Genomic DNA, 15,781 nt, shown 5'->3' with positions numbered 1-15,781 from the left:
GTTCAGTTTCTGTTTCTTTTTTATTGAATTTCTTTATTTATCATACTTATAATTTATCCTTATCGTTTATTTAGTCCGAGTTCGTGTTGTCCGACTTTGAGTGTCTGTAAAACCCAAATTTCCCCTCTGTGGATCAATAAAGGACTATCTTATCTCATCTTATCTTCAAACATACGGCAATGTTTCCAATTTAACTGGAGTCAATTAATACCTGCAGTTACTGCGGTGATGTGACGGCGGACGGCGTGCAGAGGCTGGAAAAAATAGCTGAAGATCATCCAGCAAAAGAAAGAAAAAAAAGGAAATAAGAAAGCAATCGCTGCCGTTGTGTTTTTAATCAAACACACAGACGAGCAATCAGAGTCCAGGTCAGGACCCAGGACTCTGCAGGTTCCAGCATCACCCCGTCACCTCGTTGACCCAGTCTGTCAACAAGCAGGACATTCCATGCAGCTAGAGGGCTGGGTGGAGACCAAAGCTGATTCTGATCACCTCTAGTAAACACACTGAAGAGCTGAAGGTCCTCCCGACATTTACAGGAGAGAAATGATCAGGATCTCAGACCGAACCTGACCTGAGCCGCTCATTCACATCTGAGGCTGGAAAAAACACCAATTCAGTTCCAGTTGTTCTTCTGTAACTCAGTCTGAACTTTGACGACATTTCGATGTCCTAAAACTCAAATTTACACACAAATTAAAAACAAACTGGGCCTAAAATCCTTGGAAAGTCAGATTTCTGAGCAAAGATCTGGAGGTGCAGCGGTCATCACCTTCCTCTTAAACCTTTTGGATGAAACTGTGTTCATTTATTTCAACGGCTGCTTTTCACACCAACGAAACACAATCAGATAATTCTGTCTCATTTGTTTCGTCTCAAGTGAGACATTAACTTGTCACGTTTTAAAACCCTTGGATGTGCTGCTCAAGAATACATTCATTCCAGATACAGAAGACTCTAATTTTAGTTTACAACATATTTATCTTTCCGCGTTTTTGTTAGAACATTTCGTCTTGTTTTGGTCAACGACAATGAAGACACATTTTAGCAGTTTTAGAGTTTTTATTTTGTAATCTGCATTTTAGCATTGTTTTTATTCGTCTACGATATTGCATTATATATTTAATTATTGTTATCGTCACATGACCAGCATTTTCGTTGCGTCTCGTCTACTTCAAGTGATAAAGGTTCGTAATCTAAGCAGTTTTGACTCATTTGACTCATGCTGCGTCATCGGTGCGAGCCGAGCACCACGGACAGCGCTGTCCTGTATTAGCGTGATGCTAACAATGGTTTGGCTTGGACAGGTTTCATGTCTCTTTGTTTCTGATGTTACTGGAACCTGATGGACTCTGTGTGATTCTGCTGATGTCTGAGTGAACCGTGACGCACCAGAACTACCAGCTGAAGGAAGGTGATGCGGGAGGTTTTTAGATCTGACCCGAGAGGCGGACGTGCTGAAGGTTGTGCTCTTCTTGCTTTAATCCACGTCTCAAAAATGATTCCAATCAGCAAAAACACAAAGAAGTCTTAAAAGGTAAAGTTGTAGAAATATGAGCTTTAAAAGTACTCATGTTATCCAGAGATGGAGCTTTATACCCGGCAGCAGTATTTCCCAACATCCCTCCCTTGTAGCGCTGGGGATCGATTCAAATGTCAAGAATCAATTCCATTCCGATTCTTAAGATTCAAAATCGATTATCAAGATTTGTTTCGATCCGATTCCGATACTGATTTGGGTTAGTGTTATTAAAACTCTTTTTCTAGCTTCTACCTGAATTACATTGTAATTATGCAACATACGAATACTAGTATTATACTGAGATTCAACAGCAAGTATTGGCAGCTAATGATGCTGTAAGGACCAATCAGCTCCCAGAATGCTGATAGAACTGCTTTCAGAAACATCGTGTGGCAGAATTATCAAACAGATCCAGGGAGGAAACAGAGACAGATGAAATCAGTTTTATTTTTCCGCACATTCCGTTTTTATTTTTTCCATTTTTGGTCTATTTCAGTTTTTAACTTTTGAGAATTTGGTTTTTTAGCATTTTATGCAATGTAACCCCAAGACAGTATATAAAGTAATGAAATATAGACAATTTATGCAATTATAACTGAAAACATTTAATGTTTTCGTACCTTTAAACACATGTAAAGGCAAAAACATGGCACCAGTTATTATTGTGTCCAACAAAGCATTGCTTTTTTGGGCATAAACAAAAAAATACCAAAAGTTGTATTGTAATGATGAAAAAAAAATACATAAATAAATAAAATAAAAAAAATAAAATAAATAAAAATCGATCTTTAGACATATGAATCAATTTTAAGGAATTAATATGAGAATCGATTTAGAATCGGAAAATCGATTTTTTCAAAACTCCCTTGTAACTGGAACAGTAACCTACATGGCAGTAAAGAGCTGCAGACGCCGGCGAGGGTTCATCTGTCCTGCACTTCCTCAGGCTTCGCTGTGGCAGAGACGCCTTCGTCAGAACATTTTACGTCAACGTTTTACCGGACCGGTGAAGACGCCGGAGACCCAACACGCTCTTGAGGGCCCGAACAGCTCGCCTCAGCACCCTCCCTCCGCGCTCGGCCCAGTCCTCACATCCATCTGCTTTATTAGCTTAAACAGACTACATGGATGTGTCGGGGGGGCTCACACCCCGACACCGACACACACACACCTCTCGATTCATTACAGTCCTAACTGCTTACTTAGGTTTATGCCCTCTTTAAATTAAGCCCCAGATAAGCGAGCGCCCCGGAGATCCCCGCCCCCCCGACGTGGGCAGCACGGCTCCAGCGAGTCGTCGAGGAGGACATTAACCAACACCGTTTGAGAGTGTATTATCGTGGACGTGAGAGCGGTCATGAGGTTGTTTTTTAAACGGGCTCATCTATAGGGACTCTGCTTCCCGTCATTAGTAATTCAATTTGCTCTTTATTAGCAGCTCTTATCGGGGCGCAGACGGCTGCGAGCGGCTTCCCTCGCTCCATCTTCCCCGGCGCTCACCCCTGCTCCACCTCTCCTGCGTCGGATCCCGACGGCCCGTCTTTCATTAGAGCTGCACGCAGGGATGGGGATCCATTCAAATGGAAAGAATCGATTCCATTCCGATTCTTAAGAATCAGAATTGATTATCAAGATTTGATTCGATCCGATTCCGATATCGATTTGGGTTAGTGTTAGTAAAACAGTTTTTTGAGCTGTTGCATGAATTATATGACTGTGTAGTTATGCAACATATTAATACTAGTATTATATAGAGGGTCTGCATTGATGTCACTTCCCCAGTGGACCACGACCCCTTACTTGCACTGAATGGCAAAACATCAGCAAAAATGGCTGCAACTAGGGGAGAAGACGGGATAACAGATGTTTATCGGCTTAAATTAGCGTCAGTTGGACTTGACAGTGACCCCTACAGTTACCCCAAGAACCAGTGGTCCATGGACATTAATATTTGGCCACGAATCGAGTTTCCTGATATTTATATGTACTTAATTTCTACGCTGGGGAAATACACGAAGCAAAGCTTGAAGGCTTACAAAAGTTTTGACGCTTAGTCCGACTTCAAGGCAGGATTTGTTGATGAAATTAAAGTGATGAGGACACCGAACTTTATGATTTGACCATTTAACGTTAGCTACCCAAAAATCCAACATTACCTGATACAAAATGGGAACCACAAATCCACGTTTTGGTGCCTGCAATCCAGTTGTTTCTGTGAATTGCAGTGATCCATTTGTCTCTCTTAAGTTTATTTTTCAGCAGTCTGTAAAATGATAACTCTGATTTCTTACTAAATCTATGAGTACAGTCGATCACACAACAGCTCTTTCCCATTTTAGATGTTTTCCAGTTGCTCAAACTGAAAGTTTACGCTGCCACTCAGTCTTTCTGCCACTCAGTCTTTCTGCAACTCGGTCTTTCTGACACTCGGTCTTTCTGACACTCGGTCTTTCTGACACTCGGTCTTTCTGACACTCAGTCTTTCTGACACTCAGTGGGCGAAACCCGCTGGGAAATCACATCTGTGACGTCCTGCGCATTCCCTCCATCTTTTTAGTAATTAATATAAGAATCGATTTAGAATCGGAAAATCGATTTTTTCAACACAGGCCTAGCTGCACGTGTTCCTGGCGGTTGCCGGTTCCTCGGGACTTTAACGGCCAGGAGACGAGGACGCGGGGGAGCTCAGACTCGTTGAGTCAGAGCAGAAGAGGTGGACGGACAGACGCCAGACCGCGGGGAGGAATAAAGCCTGATGTTAATAGTGATGGCTCCTCTAATGTCGTCTGACTCCACTGAGGAGGGAGATTACACCCAGATGGGCCTGAGCGTGGAGGATACACAGAATGACCGGAGGGTTGGAGGGGCAAGTGCCGGCAGAGAGGATGGCTGTAAAAACAATGATTGCTTTCCATCACGTTAGGCCTATATTCTACAGTTCGTTAAAACAATCCAATTTGCAAAAGGATAATTATGCATTAGCTGCTTTTTATCTGCTGGGAGGAGAGCGGTGCCGGGGCTTGATAGCAGCAGAGCTGCCTGCCTCCACCTCTGCAAATTACCCGCTATCTGCACTTGTTCGCCATCATGGCTGAATTGGGCAATCAATTAACCCCCCCTCTCCTCCTCCTTTTCTTCTCCACCAACATGCCTCTCCTGGGGCAGCAGGCAACACAAAGCCCTGCGGGGAGGACTCGGCCGAGGTCTGCTGCCCTCTAGTGGACGGAGCTGCAGCTGCAGCTGCTGACAGAGTTGCAGCGGAGAAATTGATGCCACTTTGAGCTGCAGCTCAGATTTGAGATCAAGAATCAAGTCCCAGCTAGGAATGGGTGATATTTTACCGTTCACGGTAAACTGTCAAAAAAATTCCCCACGGTAAGAATTTGTCATCTCGCAGTAAAAACGATAAATTCCCGTTGATGACGTTTTTATGTAAAACTGATTTATGGTTCTGTGTTAAAATCGACGCACAAAGTACGTGAAGGAAGGAAGGAAAGATATCAGAAAGAAAGAAAGAAAGATATCAGAAAGAAAGAAAGAAAGAAAGAAAGAAAGAAAGAAAGAAAGAAAGAAAGAAAGAAAGAAAGAAAGAAAGAAAGAAAGAAAGAAAGAAAGAAAGAAAGAAAGAAAGAAAGAAAGAAAGAAAGAAAGAAAGAAAGAAAGAAAGAAAAATTCCCGTTGATACGTTTTTGTGTAACAAACATGGCAGAAGGCGGATCTTTTTATCAATTCAATTTAATTGGTGTAGTTTAGTAGTATTTAGTATCTTTTAGAGCAGTGTTTTGGCTCCAAAGACTGAATGTGGCGATAGATTTATAGTTAAAGGTGGAGTTGAATTGGTATTTCTTTTATCGTTATCGGGATAAATGCCAGAAATTATTGTGATACATTTTTTAGCCCATACCGCCCATCCCTAGTCCACGCAACGCGGGAAAACAGAAACCAACGGTCAGAAGGACAAACTCAAACCTGAGTCCCCTGCTGGCATGCAACTGGACGGACATAAAAACCTCATCACATCTTTGCTTTCCAACTTGCAGCATTATTCAATACCCATGATGACAGCTCCACCTCCACCAGCTCTGCCATCACCTCATCTCACATGTATTCAGTCTCCACCTATCAGGGTTGCTTCATTTTAACCGATTTTCAATAAATAAAGCATCATTTTGGCTCGAACAAGCTGCCTCTGATTTCTAGTAATCCTCCACTTACGGCGGTGCCAGATCAGCTGCTCGTCACCACGTGCATTCGCAGGTGAAGAGGGCTGCGTGTGCAGCCTGGAGTGTTTGGAGGTGCAGAGCTGCATTTTATAAGGTAGGAGGTGAGGAGAGACGTCTGCGCTGAGAGCTCAGTAGAGAACACAATCAAGTCTATGACTGTTATTTACACCAAAAGACAGAAATAAGATCCTTTTTACATAAAAACAATAAACATTTTGATTCTAAATGTCAATCACTTTAAATCAACCTATAAGTCATGATTAAATTAAAAAAAAGTCTCACCAAACTACCATATTTTCCACACTATTAGGCACTTAATAAGTTGTTGTCAGCTATCGCCGGCAACGATGAACCAATCAGAGAACAGAACGTAGTACAACGTTTACATCCTCCACTTTTTATTGGTGGAATCGTAGAAGACGAATGATTTAAAATGTGAAAGTATTTTTAGTATTTGTTTTAGTTACAACTGAACGATATTCTGAGTTAGTGTGAACGAGTTAAATAAAGTTCGATTTCCCAGACTGTTTTGTTTCACTTTATACATGTTTTATCAGGCAACTTAATACCTGGTGCTCCTTATGTATGAAAATAGACCCGTTCATTGATTTTGCGCCTGATGGTCTGCAAAATATGGTACTTCAAAAGAGTGATTTTTACTGAATGAAGAGCTGATATTGTGAGAATCATCATAAAGCAGAAGAAGCACAAAAGCGCTGCAGAATGTTGTCGATCCCACAGCAGCCTCAGCTGACGTTTGAGCGTAAAAACACTCAGACCAAGAAAACCACACTGCCGTCCCTGAACACAACGCTCCAAGTCAAAGTGACATCACTGCTCACGAGTTTCCGCTTGGAAAACGTCCTCAAAGTCACATCTACCTCCTATGATGAACAACATTCTCACTGATCCCTCAATGAAGGACTAATCAGAGTAAGAATCAAAGGAAGTGAGAGCTCGCTGGGATGAACAGACCGGAGGATGGAGGGACAAACTAAGCTGTTTTAGCCCCCGATGACTGCAGGACATCATTCCTGTTGATCATTTAAATCCATCTGAATGTAAATTCCTTTCAGTTTGCTCCCAGAGCTTGGATGGTTACTGGCAGGACTCTCACGGCCTCCACCGGAGCCAGACGCCTGTTCCAAGAGGAACTCCTTATTTAAATGCAATATTGACTATGTTTACATGCAGTCAAAATTCTGGTTATTGCTAATATTCCGGTTACTGAAACATTCTGAATATTCCATTTACATGCGTGAGCAAACAGGGTTATCCCTGTTTACATGGTAATTAATCATTTGGGATATCTGGATCAAACCAGCGACGCACGGAGAACGTGATGACGCAATTACCGTCATTTCCGCTTCTTCTTCCTGTATCCAAATTCAAAACAAATGCTGCTTTGCGCAACTTTTCGCTCACCTTCTTGTAAATCTCGCTTCCCGGTACTTTCTACCGTCTACAAATGCAGAAATGTTCATATCCTTCATTACATTTATGAAGTGATTAGTCTCCTCCTGGTCTTGCGTTTCTCTGTGTTTAGAAGTACGTCCTGGACTCAAAAGACCAGGATTCCTTGTGAACAGAACATGCGCAGAAAACAAATTCATGTTCCGTTTGATGGGGATATCCCGTTTGGCGTTTACATGACTGAATATTCAGGTTTTAAAAGGAGTAACCCAGGGCTCATATCCGGGTTTTTAAAAACCCGAATATGAGTAAATTCGGGTTATTCAAAGGGGTTATTGGTGTTTACATGGCCGTGCAAATTCGGGTTATTGCCAATATTCGGGTTTTAAAAGGGTTATTGATGCATGGAAACACAGTCATTGAGAAAATGCTCATTTGTTTTTCCAAGGTAAATTAGGCTGATGGATCATTTCTCTATTTTACCTGCATCCATCCGAGGATTGCAGAAATATGATTGGTCGAAAAAGAAATCAGAAATTCTCCAAAACAGAGATCATGTTGGACTCCACACAGCAAGCACACGACTCAGACAACAAACACGCAACAAACAAACGAGTGGACTTTGGTTGTGCTGGTTCTTACTGGTTCTGGACAGCGCGGGTGACAGCCGCCTCAGCTTGTGTTTCCCGAACGACACCAGTTCTTTGGGGGGCGTCCTTCTAACCCCGGCGTGGCTCCTGGTCACGGCGTGGGTTCGGCTCCGTGGGGAGAACCTGACGGCCGGCGGGCCGGACCCCTTCTCTGCCCCTCCCCCGCTGTGAGGACGAGAACAGGACACGACGTTAGAGGTGAAGATCTCAGAGAGGAAGGGATGGAACGGATCCAGGCCCAGACCGACCGGGGAACCTGATCACAGAAACACTCTGCTGCCATCTTGTGGCAGATCAGAGGACCGGTGAAGGTCTCAGAGACGGCAGAAGAACCTCAGACTAGTGTTGTTTCTGTCAGCCTGTTTCAGTTGTAGTCTAGTCTTTGGGTCAAGCTATCATTTTAGTTTTTATCAGTTTTAGTCACGTTCATTCTCCTTTTAGTCGTGTCAAGTTTCTCTTTTTCTACGACACATTGGGTTTTCTTTTCCACGTCTATGTAGGAAAGTGGATCCAAAGATGGATCTTCTTCTTCTTCTCCCAGAGCAGATCCCTGTGTTTCTCTATGTAACTTTGTTTTTAATGGACGTTAACTAGAGCTCTGCGTTAACGGCATCAGCCTCTAACTCTGCAGCTGCATCTTCTGGATCTGATTCCCCGCTGCAGAGACTGGGATTGAGGACTAACGTCACCCAGCAGAACTAAACCAGAGAAAACTACCGTACTATATAGCAGCACATTTTGGAAAGAACTTGAGAGCTATATAATATGTAAAACAACACATGAAATCAACATTGAAGGGAAGAACATTATTATTTATTTTGAATTCAAAGAAAAGATGTTATGTACTATTGTCAATCTTTATATTTTATTAGGAAAACTTCACATCCATAAATGTAAATTTCAAAACTGTTCTCCATTATTTAAGTTTTTTCTATTGAAGTTGATTGTTATCTCAAGTCTCTTAAGTTAATTACAAATAAGAAATGTATATCAATGATGGATATCCATTGTGAGATTTTCAATCATTAAGCTGTCACAAATATTATTCTCATTTATGTGAGATATTATGAAGTCTGTCACACCAAGGTTTTTTTCTTTTATGTATTTATTAATTTTTTTTCTTTTTATGTATATATTTTATTTATTTATTACTCTAACTTTTTCTTTAACTGTCGTTTGTTGTTGTTAATGATGCTGATGTTGCATAGGTTGTGAACTGAGATGACTGATTGTTGTACATTGTTTGTATATTGCAAACCTTCAATAAAACATAATCAATAATAATAATCAATGGTGGGGGAAAGAAAAGAAAAAGAAAAGAAAAAAAAGAGAAAACTACTTAAAACATGGAAATTAAGGATCTTTGTTAGAACAATTCGTCTTGTTTTGGTCAACAAGTTTTTATTTTGTAATCTACATTTTAGTCTCGTTGTTATTCCTCCACAATATTGCATTATATATTTATCATATTATCATTATTGTCACATGACCAGCATTTTCGTTGCGTTTTCCTCAGGTGATGAAAGTTCGTTGATGATGATATTTAGTCCTAATTTTCATTGAGGAAAGCAGCTTTTACCTCGGACCAGGACGGGTTCCTACCTGCTCGCCGTCCTCCTGATGATCTTCATCCTGCTGCGGAGCTTGAAGCCTCCGGGCGAGGAGGAGGAGGGTGACGTTCCCTTGCTGCTCCGCTCGGCGGCCCAGTGGAAGGCAGATCTCCGGGGAGTCGAGGTCGGGGCTCCGGCCGCTGTCGCCGCCGTGCTCTGTCCTGCAGCCTTCCAGCGGTACCGGCTGCAGAGCGAGGAGCCGGGGGCAGAACCCGGGCCTCCCTTTCTGAGCCTGGCTGAGGGAGCGGAGGCCGGCTTGGGTTTCCGGGTGGAATCTCCTCGCTCCGAGCTCCTCTGAGGAAGAGCCCAGGCTTTGGGAGACGAAGGCCGGCGGGACGTCCGGGCCCCGGGTCCGGCCGAGCTGACCCACTTGTACTTTGAGGTCTTGGGGGCGACGCTGACCGGGCTGCACTTCCGAGGGAACTTCTTCAGGGGAGTTTTCTTAGGGAGCACCGCTGAAGACGGGTTTCCTGGGGCGACTACCGCTTTGGAGACCGATGCTGCAGCGGCCTCCACCTTGTCCGGCGGTGGAGGAGCTGAGCCCACTTGTTCGGGCTCCACTCGTCCCTGGTTCTGACTCTTGATCCAGGTGAACTTGGACTTCCTCAACCCCGGGGCAGTGAATCTGCTGTGGGCAGAGGTATCAAAAGTATTCACATTCATTACTCAGGTAGAAGTATAGATACTAGAGTTTAAAAATACTCCTGTAGAAGTTGAAGTATCAACTCAAGTTTTTTACTCAAGTAAAAGTATAAAAGTACTGGTTTCAAAACTACTTAAAGTATAAAAGTAAAAGTAATGTAAGGGGGAAAAAGCCATTGAAAATGAATGCATCTTAGTATAATGCAAATATATTAAAGAACCATATATGTGTACTATTGAGCATTAACATGTGTTTCAGAGAGCAGCAGATATGATGACTAGTTGCCTATAAGTATTGTAATGGTGCAAAAAGTCAAACTTCAGAGGCATGTTATCATTTATCCTAACCTTTATTGGAATTTACATCCAAGTTTAGTTGCAGGAATCTGAGGGAACGGATGTAAGAACAAAACTGGACAAGAACATCTGAAACAACCACAACCAAATTCACTCTATCCGGATGGAGCAATTTAACTGGATAGTTTTTTTTAAAGGCCGAAATGAAATAGAGTAACGAGGCTGTTTTTAAAATGTAAGGAGTAAAAAGTACAGATAATTGCGTGAAAATGTAAGGAGTAAAAGTAAAAAGTCGTCTGAAAAATAATTACTCCAGTGAAGTATAGATAACCAAAATTTCTACTTAAGTAAGGTAACAAAGTATTTGTACTTCGTTACTTGATACCTCTGGCTGTGGGACGAGACGCTTGAGGAGAGATGTTTAGCTGCACCGGGCGGGTCGGGGAGTGCTGGTTTGGTGCTGATGATGGGAAACGCTGATGGATCAGCAACCGTCTGGCTGGTGCTGGTGCTGGTGCTGGTTCTACCGGTCAGGGGAGGCTCGCTCTGCTGTTGACAGCTGCTCGGAGAAGAAGCTGAGCTGCCGGCGGGAACTGAAGGGGGGACCTCTGAGGAACCTCTCTCCGGCAGAGCGGCATGTCTGCTCGCAGCTCCTTGCTGAGATTCTTGAGCCCGTTTACGCGGCTCTTCAGGCGGCAAACAAGCGCCCGTCGTGCCAGAACTTCGTTTTCCATCTTCCTGCTGAGTCCCGGTTAGCTCTGGCCGTCTGAGAGTATCTGAGGTTAACTGTTCTTCTGCTCCCCTTATCCCCGTGACCTCAGGCTGAGCACGAACCCCGGAGGAGAGAGTGCTGGTTCTGTTCCCGTCCGCCTGGGTTCCTCTGCTCCGGCTGGGCAGTGAGATGCCGTCGCTCCGACTTTGAGAAGGAGCCTGATGGACCAACACCGAGGTGAAAGACGAGGCCTGCTGGCTCTTGTTTCTCAGAGAGTACGTCTTCCTCCAGTTTCCCCGGGTCTGGGGGGCGTACGGCCCTCCCCGGGGGCCGTATTGGTGGCTGCCGGATGAGCCGAGACCTCTGACAGCCGCTGAAGTCTCCGGCTGCGTCGGTGCTGCTCCTGTAGACGGCGCGTCTCCATGGATGCTCTTATGTGTGTTAATGAGATCTGAAAATGTAAGAAAGAGCGTGAATTACTGGTGCAGAACTCGCAGACAGAAAACTGATAACAACCATATTTCGGACTTTGCTCAATGGTAGTCGGCCTTGTAAATAGTTTTGGTTTCATAAACGAACAGAAGTTTGTGGCAGAGAAAAAAACATTTCCACCCCGGGGCTTGTCGTCAATCATGTCACAATGTCCTTGTTTTATTAAACACATTTAATTCAAAATGTCATAGAATAATTGCTTTTTTTTTTTTTAAATCAGAAATCCAGAGTTGAAAAAACCATAGGCCCTTTATCAGATGATGGACTACATTTTCATTAGGGACCAAAACAATGTGAATCTAAGCAGTTTTGACTCATTTATCACCAGCGGCGATGAAGATGCACTCATCTCTCTCCCATTTTCACATACATTTACATATGTACATATGTATTATATGATGTTCAAATCAAATCAAACTTGATTTATATAGCACTTTTTAAGTGCTTTACATAATAAAATCCACCACATTTAACATAGATGTTGCGCAACATACAGTAATCGATCCAGAAGGAGGAGCGTTCATGGCCTCTGAACTGGAACAGTACTAGAATAGGTGTTATGGTGTTAAATTTTCATTTTTGTCATGGCCTAGGAGCCGGGTTATGACACTATATGACAAAAATATATATCAGATCCCCGATAAACCAATTAACTACCTCATACTGCTGCACCTTTCACTTTTTTTTTTTAATAGTATACATGTTAATAAGAGCTGTCATTTGTCTATTTACTGTACAGTGAGCGAAATAACCAGAGTCAAATTTCCTGTCTTGTTTGACCCGACTTGGCCAATAAACCTGATTCTGATTTTTCAGACAAACACACTCCTAGGGCTGTGCAATATGGACCAAAAGTCATATCTCGATATTTTCTAGCTAAATGGCGATACTGGATATATATCAATATTTTTTCTGTGCCATAATTGGGGTTTCCCCCAAAGCATTATAGCATAGCATCTCTGTTAGCTTCATTTTTTTCTGAGGAAAACCCTTAAAAAAACAGTCAGTTTTAATACAAAGCCTCGTGCCAAATGTCACACAGTTACCTTTATTAACAGAGGTCTGCACAATCTCAAAATGTATAAAACAAATGAAATAAAAATAAACTGCCTGCATATATAGAATAAAAATGCTTCTTGAATAAAATAAAACAAATATCCCTTTCCTGCATAACAATTAAATTAAAATACACTGTGCAATTAATACAATGTAGACTTTTCCACTGAGGTTGACAGTTGTGCAAATAACAAAACATTTGTGCAAATCTCAAATAAAACATTCAAGTCAATTTGTCACAAAATAAGCTACATGTATATCAAAATCATAAAGGAAAAAAAAATGTTTTTTTTTTTTTAAATAATCGATATAAACGATATTGTCTCGTACCATATCGCGTTTGAAAATATATCGATATATATTAAAATCTCGATATATCGCCCAGCCCTACACACTCCATTACTTTGTTACTTTATTTATTTTATTTATTTACTTTATACTTAAAGTTACTATATTTTACTATATTTATACTTTATTTTTTACAAATGTATTACTTTGTTGCAATAAATAATTTTAAGTTTTGTCATGGCCTAGGAGCCGAGTTATGACACTATATGAAACAAATATATATCAGATACCGGATAAATCCATTAACTTGGTGTGGATTTTATAATTGAAACTGAGCTGCAGCCATTGGGACGTGTTTTGGTGAACTTTAACACTCATAGTGCCAAAGTAATCAATCACTGTGCAATAATAATAATAATAATAATAATAATAATAATAATAATAATAATAATAATCCTCTCCTCTTCGGCCTCCCTCACAAATCCCTCCATAAACTCCAACTGGTCCAGAATTCAGCTGCCCGCATCATAACTCGGACCCCCTCCACCATCACATCACTCCTGTCCTCCAACAGCTCCACTGGCTCCTGGTTCAGTTCCGCATCCAGTTCAAGGTCCTCCTGTTTGCATTCAAGGCCATCCACAACCTCGCCCCCCCATATCTGTGTGATCTCCTCCACGTCCACAGTCCACACTCCCTCCCGAGCTATAAGATCCTCTTCCTCCATACAGCTGTCTGCCCCCTCCGCCCGTCTCACCACCATGGCGAGCAGAGCATTCAGCCGCTCTGCTCCTCGTGTCTGGAACTCTCTACCACCCCAACTCAGGAACATTGATTCATTCCCTAATTTCAAATCACAACACAAAACTCATCTGTTCAAGACTGCCTACCTCATTTAACAATTCATCTCTTTTAATGTTCTTATCTCTGCTGTTTTTTTTTTAAATGCTTTTGATGTTTGTTTTTAAATGTATTCTGCGGGCTTTATTTTAACATGTTGTGTACGGCGTCCTTGAGTGCCTAGAAAGGCGCCTTAGAAATAAAATGTATTATAATAATAATAATAATAATAATAATAATAATAATAATAATAATAATAATAATAAGCATCATCATCATATGCTGTAACAACGCACCTTTCAATAACCATGACTACCTCATACTGCTGCACCTTTCACTTTTACATTGTATGTATGTTAATAAGAGCCATTTGTCTATTACTGTTTGTTTTATTTTATTTATGATTATATTTTATTTGTTTATTTAAATCTGGGTTCAGGGAGCTTAAAAAAACGAAAACAAATTCCCTGTCTGTCATGTTCATACTTGGCTTATTCTTATTCTATAATAGAAATTTAGGTACTTCAAATTAGCGGGTTGTGCTCTTCAGTAAAAACTTGCCCAAAGTGCCAACTATTTTTTTAGTTTTTAGTGTTTTAACACAAAGCTTGAGGCTGACAGACACTTAAATTCAACCACATTTATTAACTGACAAACACGTTTATTTGGTCTGTTTGGACGAGAATGTGACAGTTAAAGCTCGAATTTAACGGTTAAAGCCTCAATTTAACAGTTAAAGCTCGAATTTAACGTTTCTTCGGTGTGTCTTATTTGGTCTGTTTGGACGTGAATTTTAAGGTTTAAAGCTCGAACTGTCAAGACGACAAAAGCTACGAGCAGCTGTGTTATTAAAGCTCGCAGGATTGAAGGATTCGTCCCTGGTTTGCTGCAGCCAGATACGTTAGTTAGCACATTTATAGTAAAAACTTACTTTGTAAAAGTTCAATCTGCCTCTTCAGGGCTTCTCTCTCCGCCATGTTTGCTGACCTCATCAACCTGCGACGGCTGCGCTGTGCTGGCGGATGACGTCACTCCTATTGACCAATCAGCGCTGACTAACTGTTCAGACCTGAGTTTGGTCTTACAGGTTTTGATTTGGTTTTAGAGCTACATTAGATGCGTCTTGACTTAACGTAATTTTGTGAAAACATAAAATAAGAAAAGGATATGGTGGTCCATTCAATAGTATCACATACTATGCTTAGTTCAGGAAATAACATCTATGCATCTACTTCTTTAAGTCTTTATTTCTATTAAGAAAAAAACACTTTAATTCCTCCGAAGCCTTTTTGCAAAAATCTGCTCAGACCTAATTTGCAAATTTTTGAGAAATTATAACAGTTGCTGGTTATTATTTATAGTTTATAGAAAAAAACAAGAAGGAAAAAGACATATAGTAAATAAAATATTAAAGTAAAGTAAAGTAGTAAAATATTTTTTCAGAATAATTTGACAGGGTAATAGCAAGCTACACAATCAAATAATTACTGACCAATGTGTGAATTGTGGATTTCCCCATTGTGGGACATAAAAGAATATATTATTTTATCCTTTTCTTTTAAAAAGAAGTAAAGTCAACAAATATAGCTAAATATAATAATGAAAATATAAATATAAAGAAAAGAAAAAAAGAAAAGACAAAAAGAAAAATATAAAATAATATAATGATAATAATAATAATATAATATAAATAATATAATAATATATAATAAATAAATACATAAATACATAAATATAAAAAAATGTAAGCAAACTCAGAGCTGTTAAACCAACTCTGAAAACTCAGAACGTGACTTTATAAACTTACAAATACAAATAAAAATGAATAAATATGAAATTAGATTAAAAACAAAATCAGTAAATATTACGGTAAATTGAACACATTTAATCAAGAAAATAAATCTGAAATTCTCCCCCTTATGAACCCACAAATCTGAGAAAACCATGTCCAAACCATAAATCAATTGCATCACTGTGAGGTATTCTTGTTTAGGAGCTGCTACCATGTTTTCTATTTGCAGCTGTTTATCAAACCA

General features: G+C 40.7%; 2 protein-coding genes across 2 annotated transcripts in view; one reads left to right on the top strand and one right to left on the bottom strand.

Moving 5' to 3' along the window:
* The window catches only part of LOC133457949 (pituitary adenylate cyclase-activating polypeptide type I receptor-like), a 94,723-nt gene extending 90,445 nt beyond the window's left edge, over window positions 1-4,278 (top strand). Inside the window, exon 13 of the mRNA XM_061737337.1 lies at window positions 4,187-4,278. Coding sequence (XP_061593321.1) covers window positions 4,187-4,278 — 92 coding nt within the window. The remainder of the gene's footprint in view (window positions 1-4,186) is intronic.
* The window catches only part of zc3h3 (zinc finger CCCH-type containing 3), a 265,192-nt gene extending 250,465 nt beyond the window's left edge, over window positions 1-14,727 (bottom strand). Inside the window, exons 1-4 of the mRNA XM_061738861.1 lie at window positions 14,677-14,727; window positions 10,743-11,520; window positions 9,411-10,046; window positions 7,801-7,973 (exon numbers count right to left, since the gene is read on the bottom strand). Coding sequence (XP_061594845.1) covers window positions 7,801-7,973; window positions 9,411-10,046; window positions 10,743-11,520; window positions 14,677-14,722 — 1,633 coding nt within the window. The 5' untranslated portion in view covers window positions 14,723-14,727. The remainder of the gene's footprint in view (window positions 1-7,800; window positions 7,974-9,410; window positions 10,047-10,742; window positions 11,521-14,676) is intronic.
* Between the last annotated feature and the right edge of the window lie 1,054 nt (window positions 14,728-15,781).

The sequence above is a fragment of the Cololabis saira genome, chromosome 13 (assembly GCF_033807715.1).
Source record: "Cololabis saira isolate AMF1-May2022 chromosome 13, fColSai1.1, whole genome shotgun sequence".
Lineage (NCBI taxonomy): Eukaryota > Metazoa > Chordata > Actinopteri > Beloniformes > Belonidae > Cololabis > Cololabis saira.
Note: the sequence above shows the minus strand (reverse complement) of the source record. Positions and strands in the feature narration are given on the sequence as shown.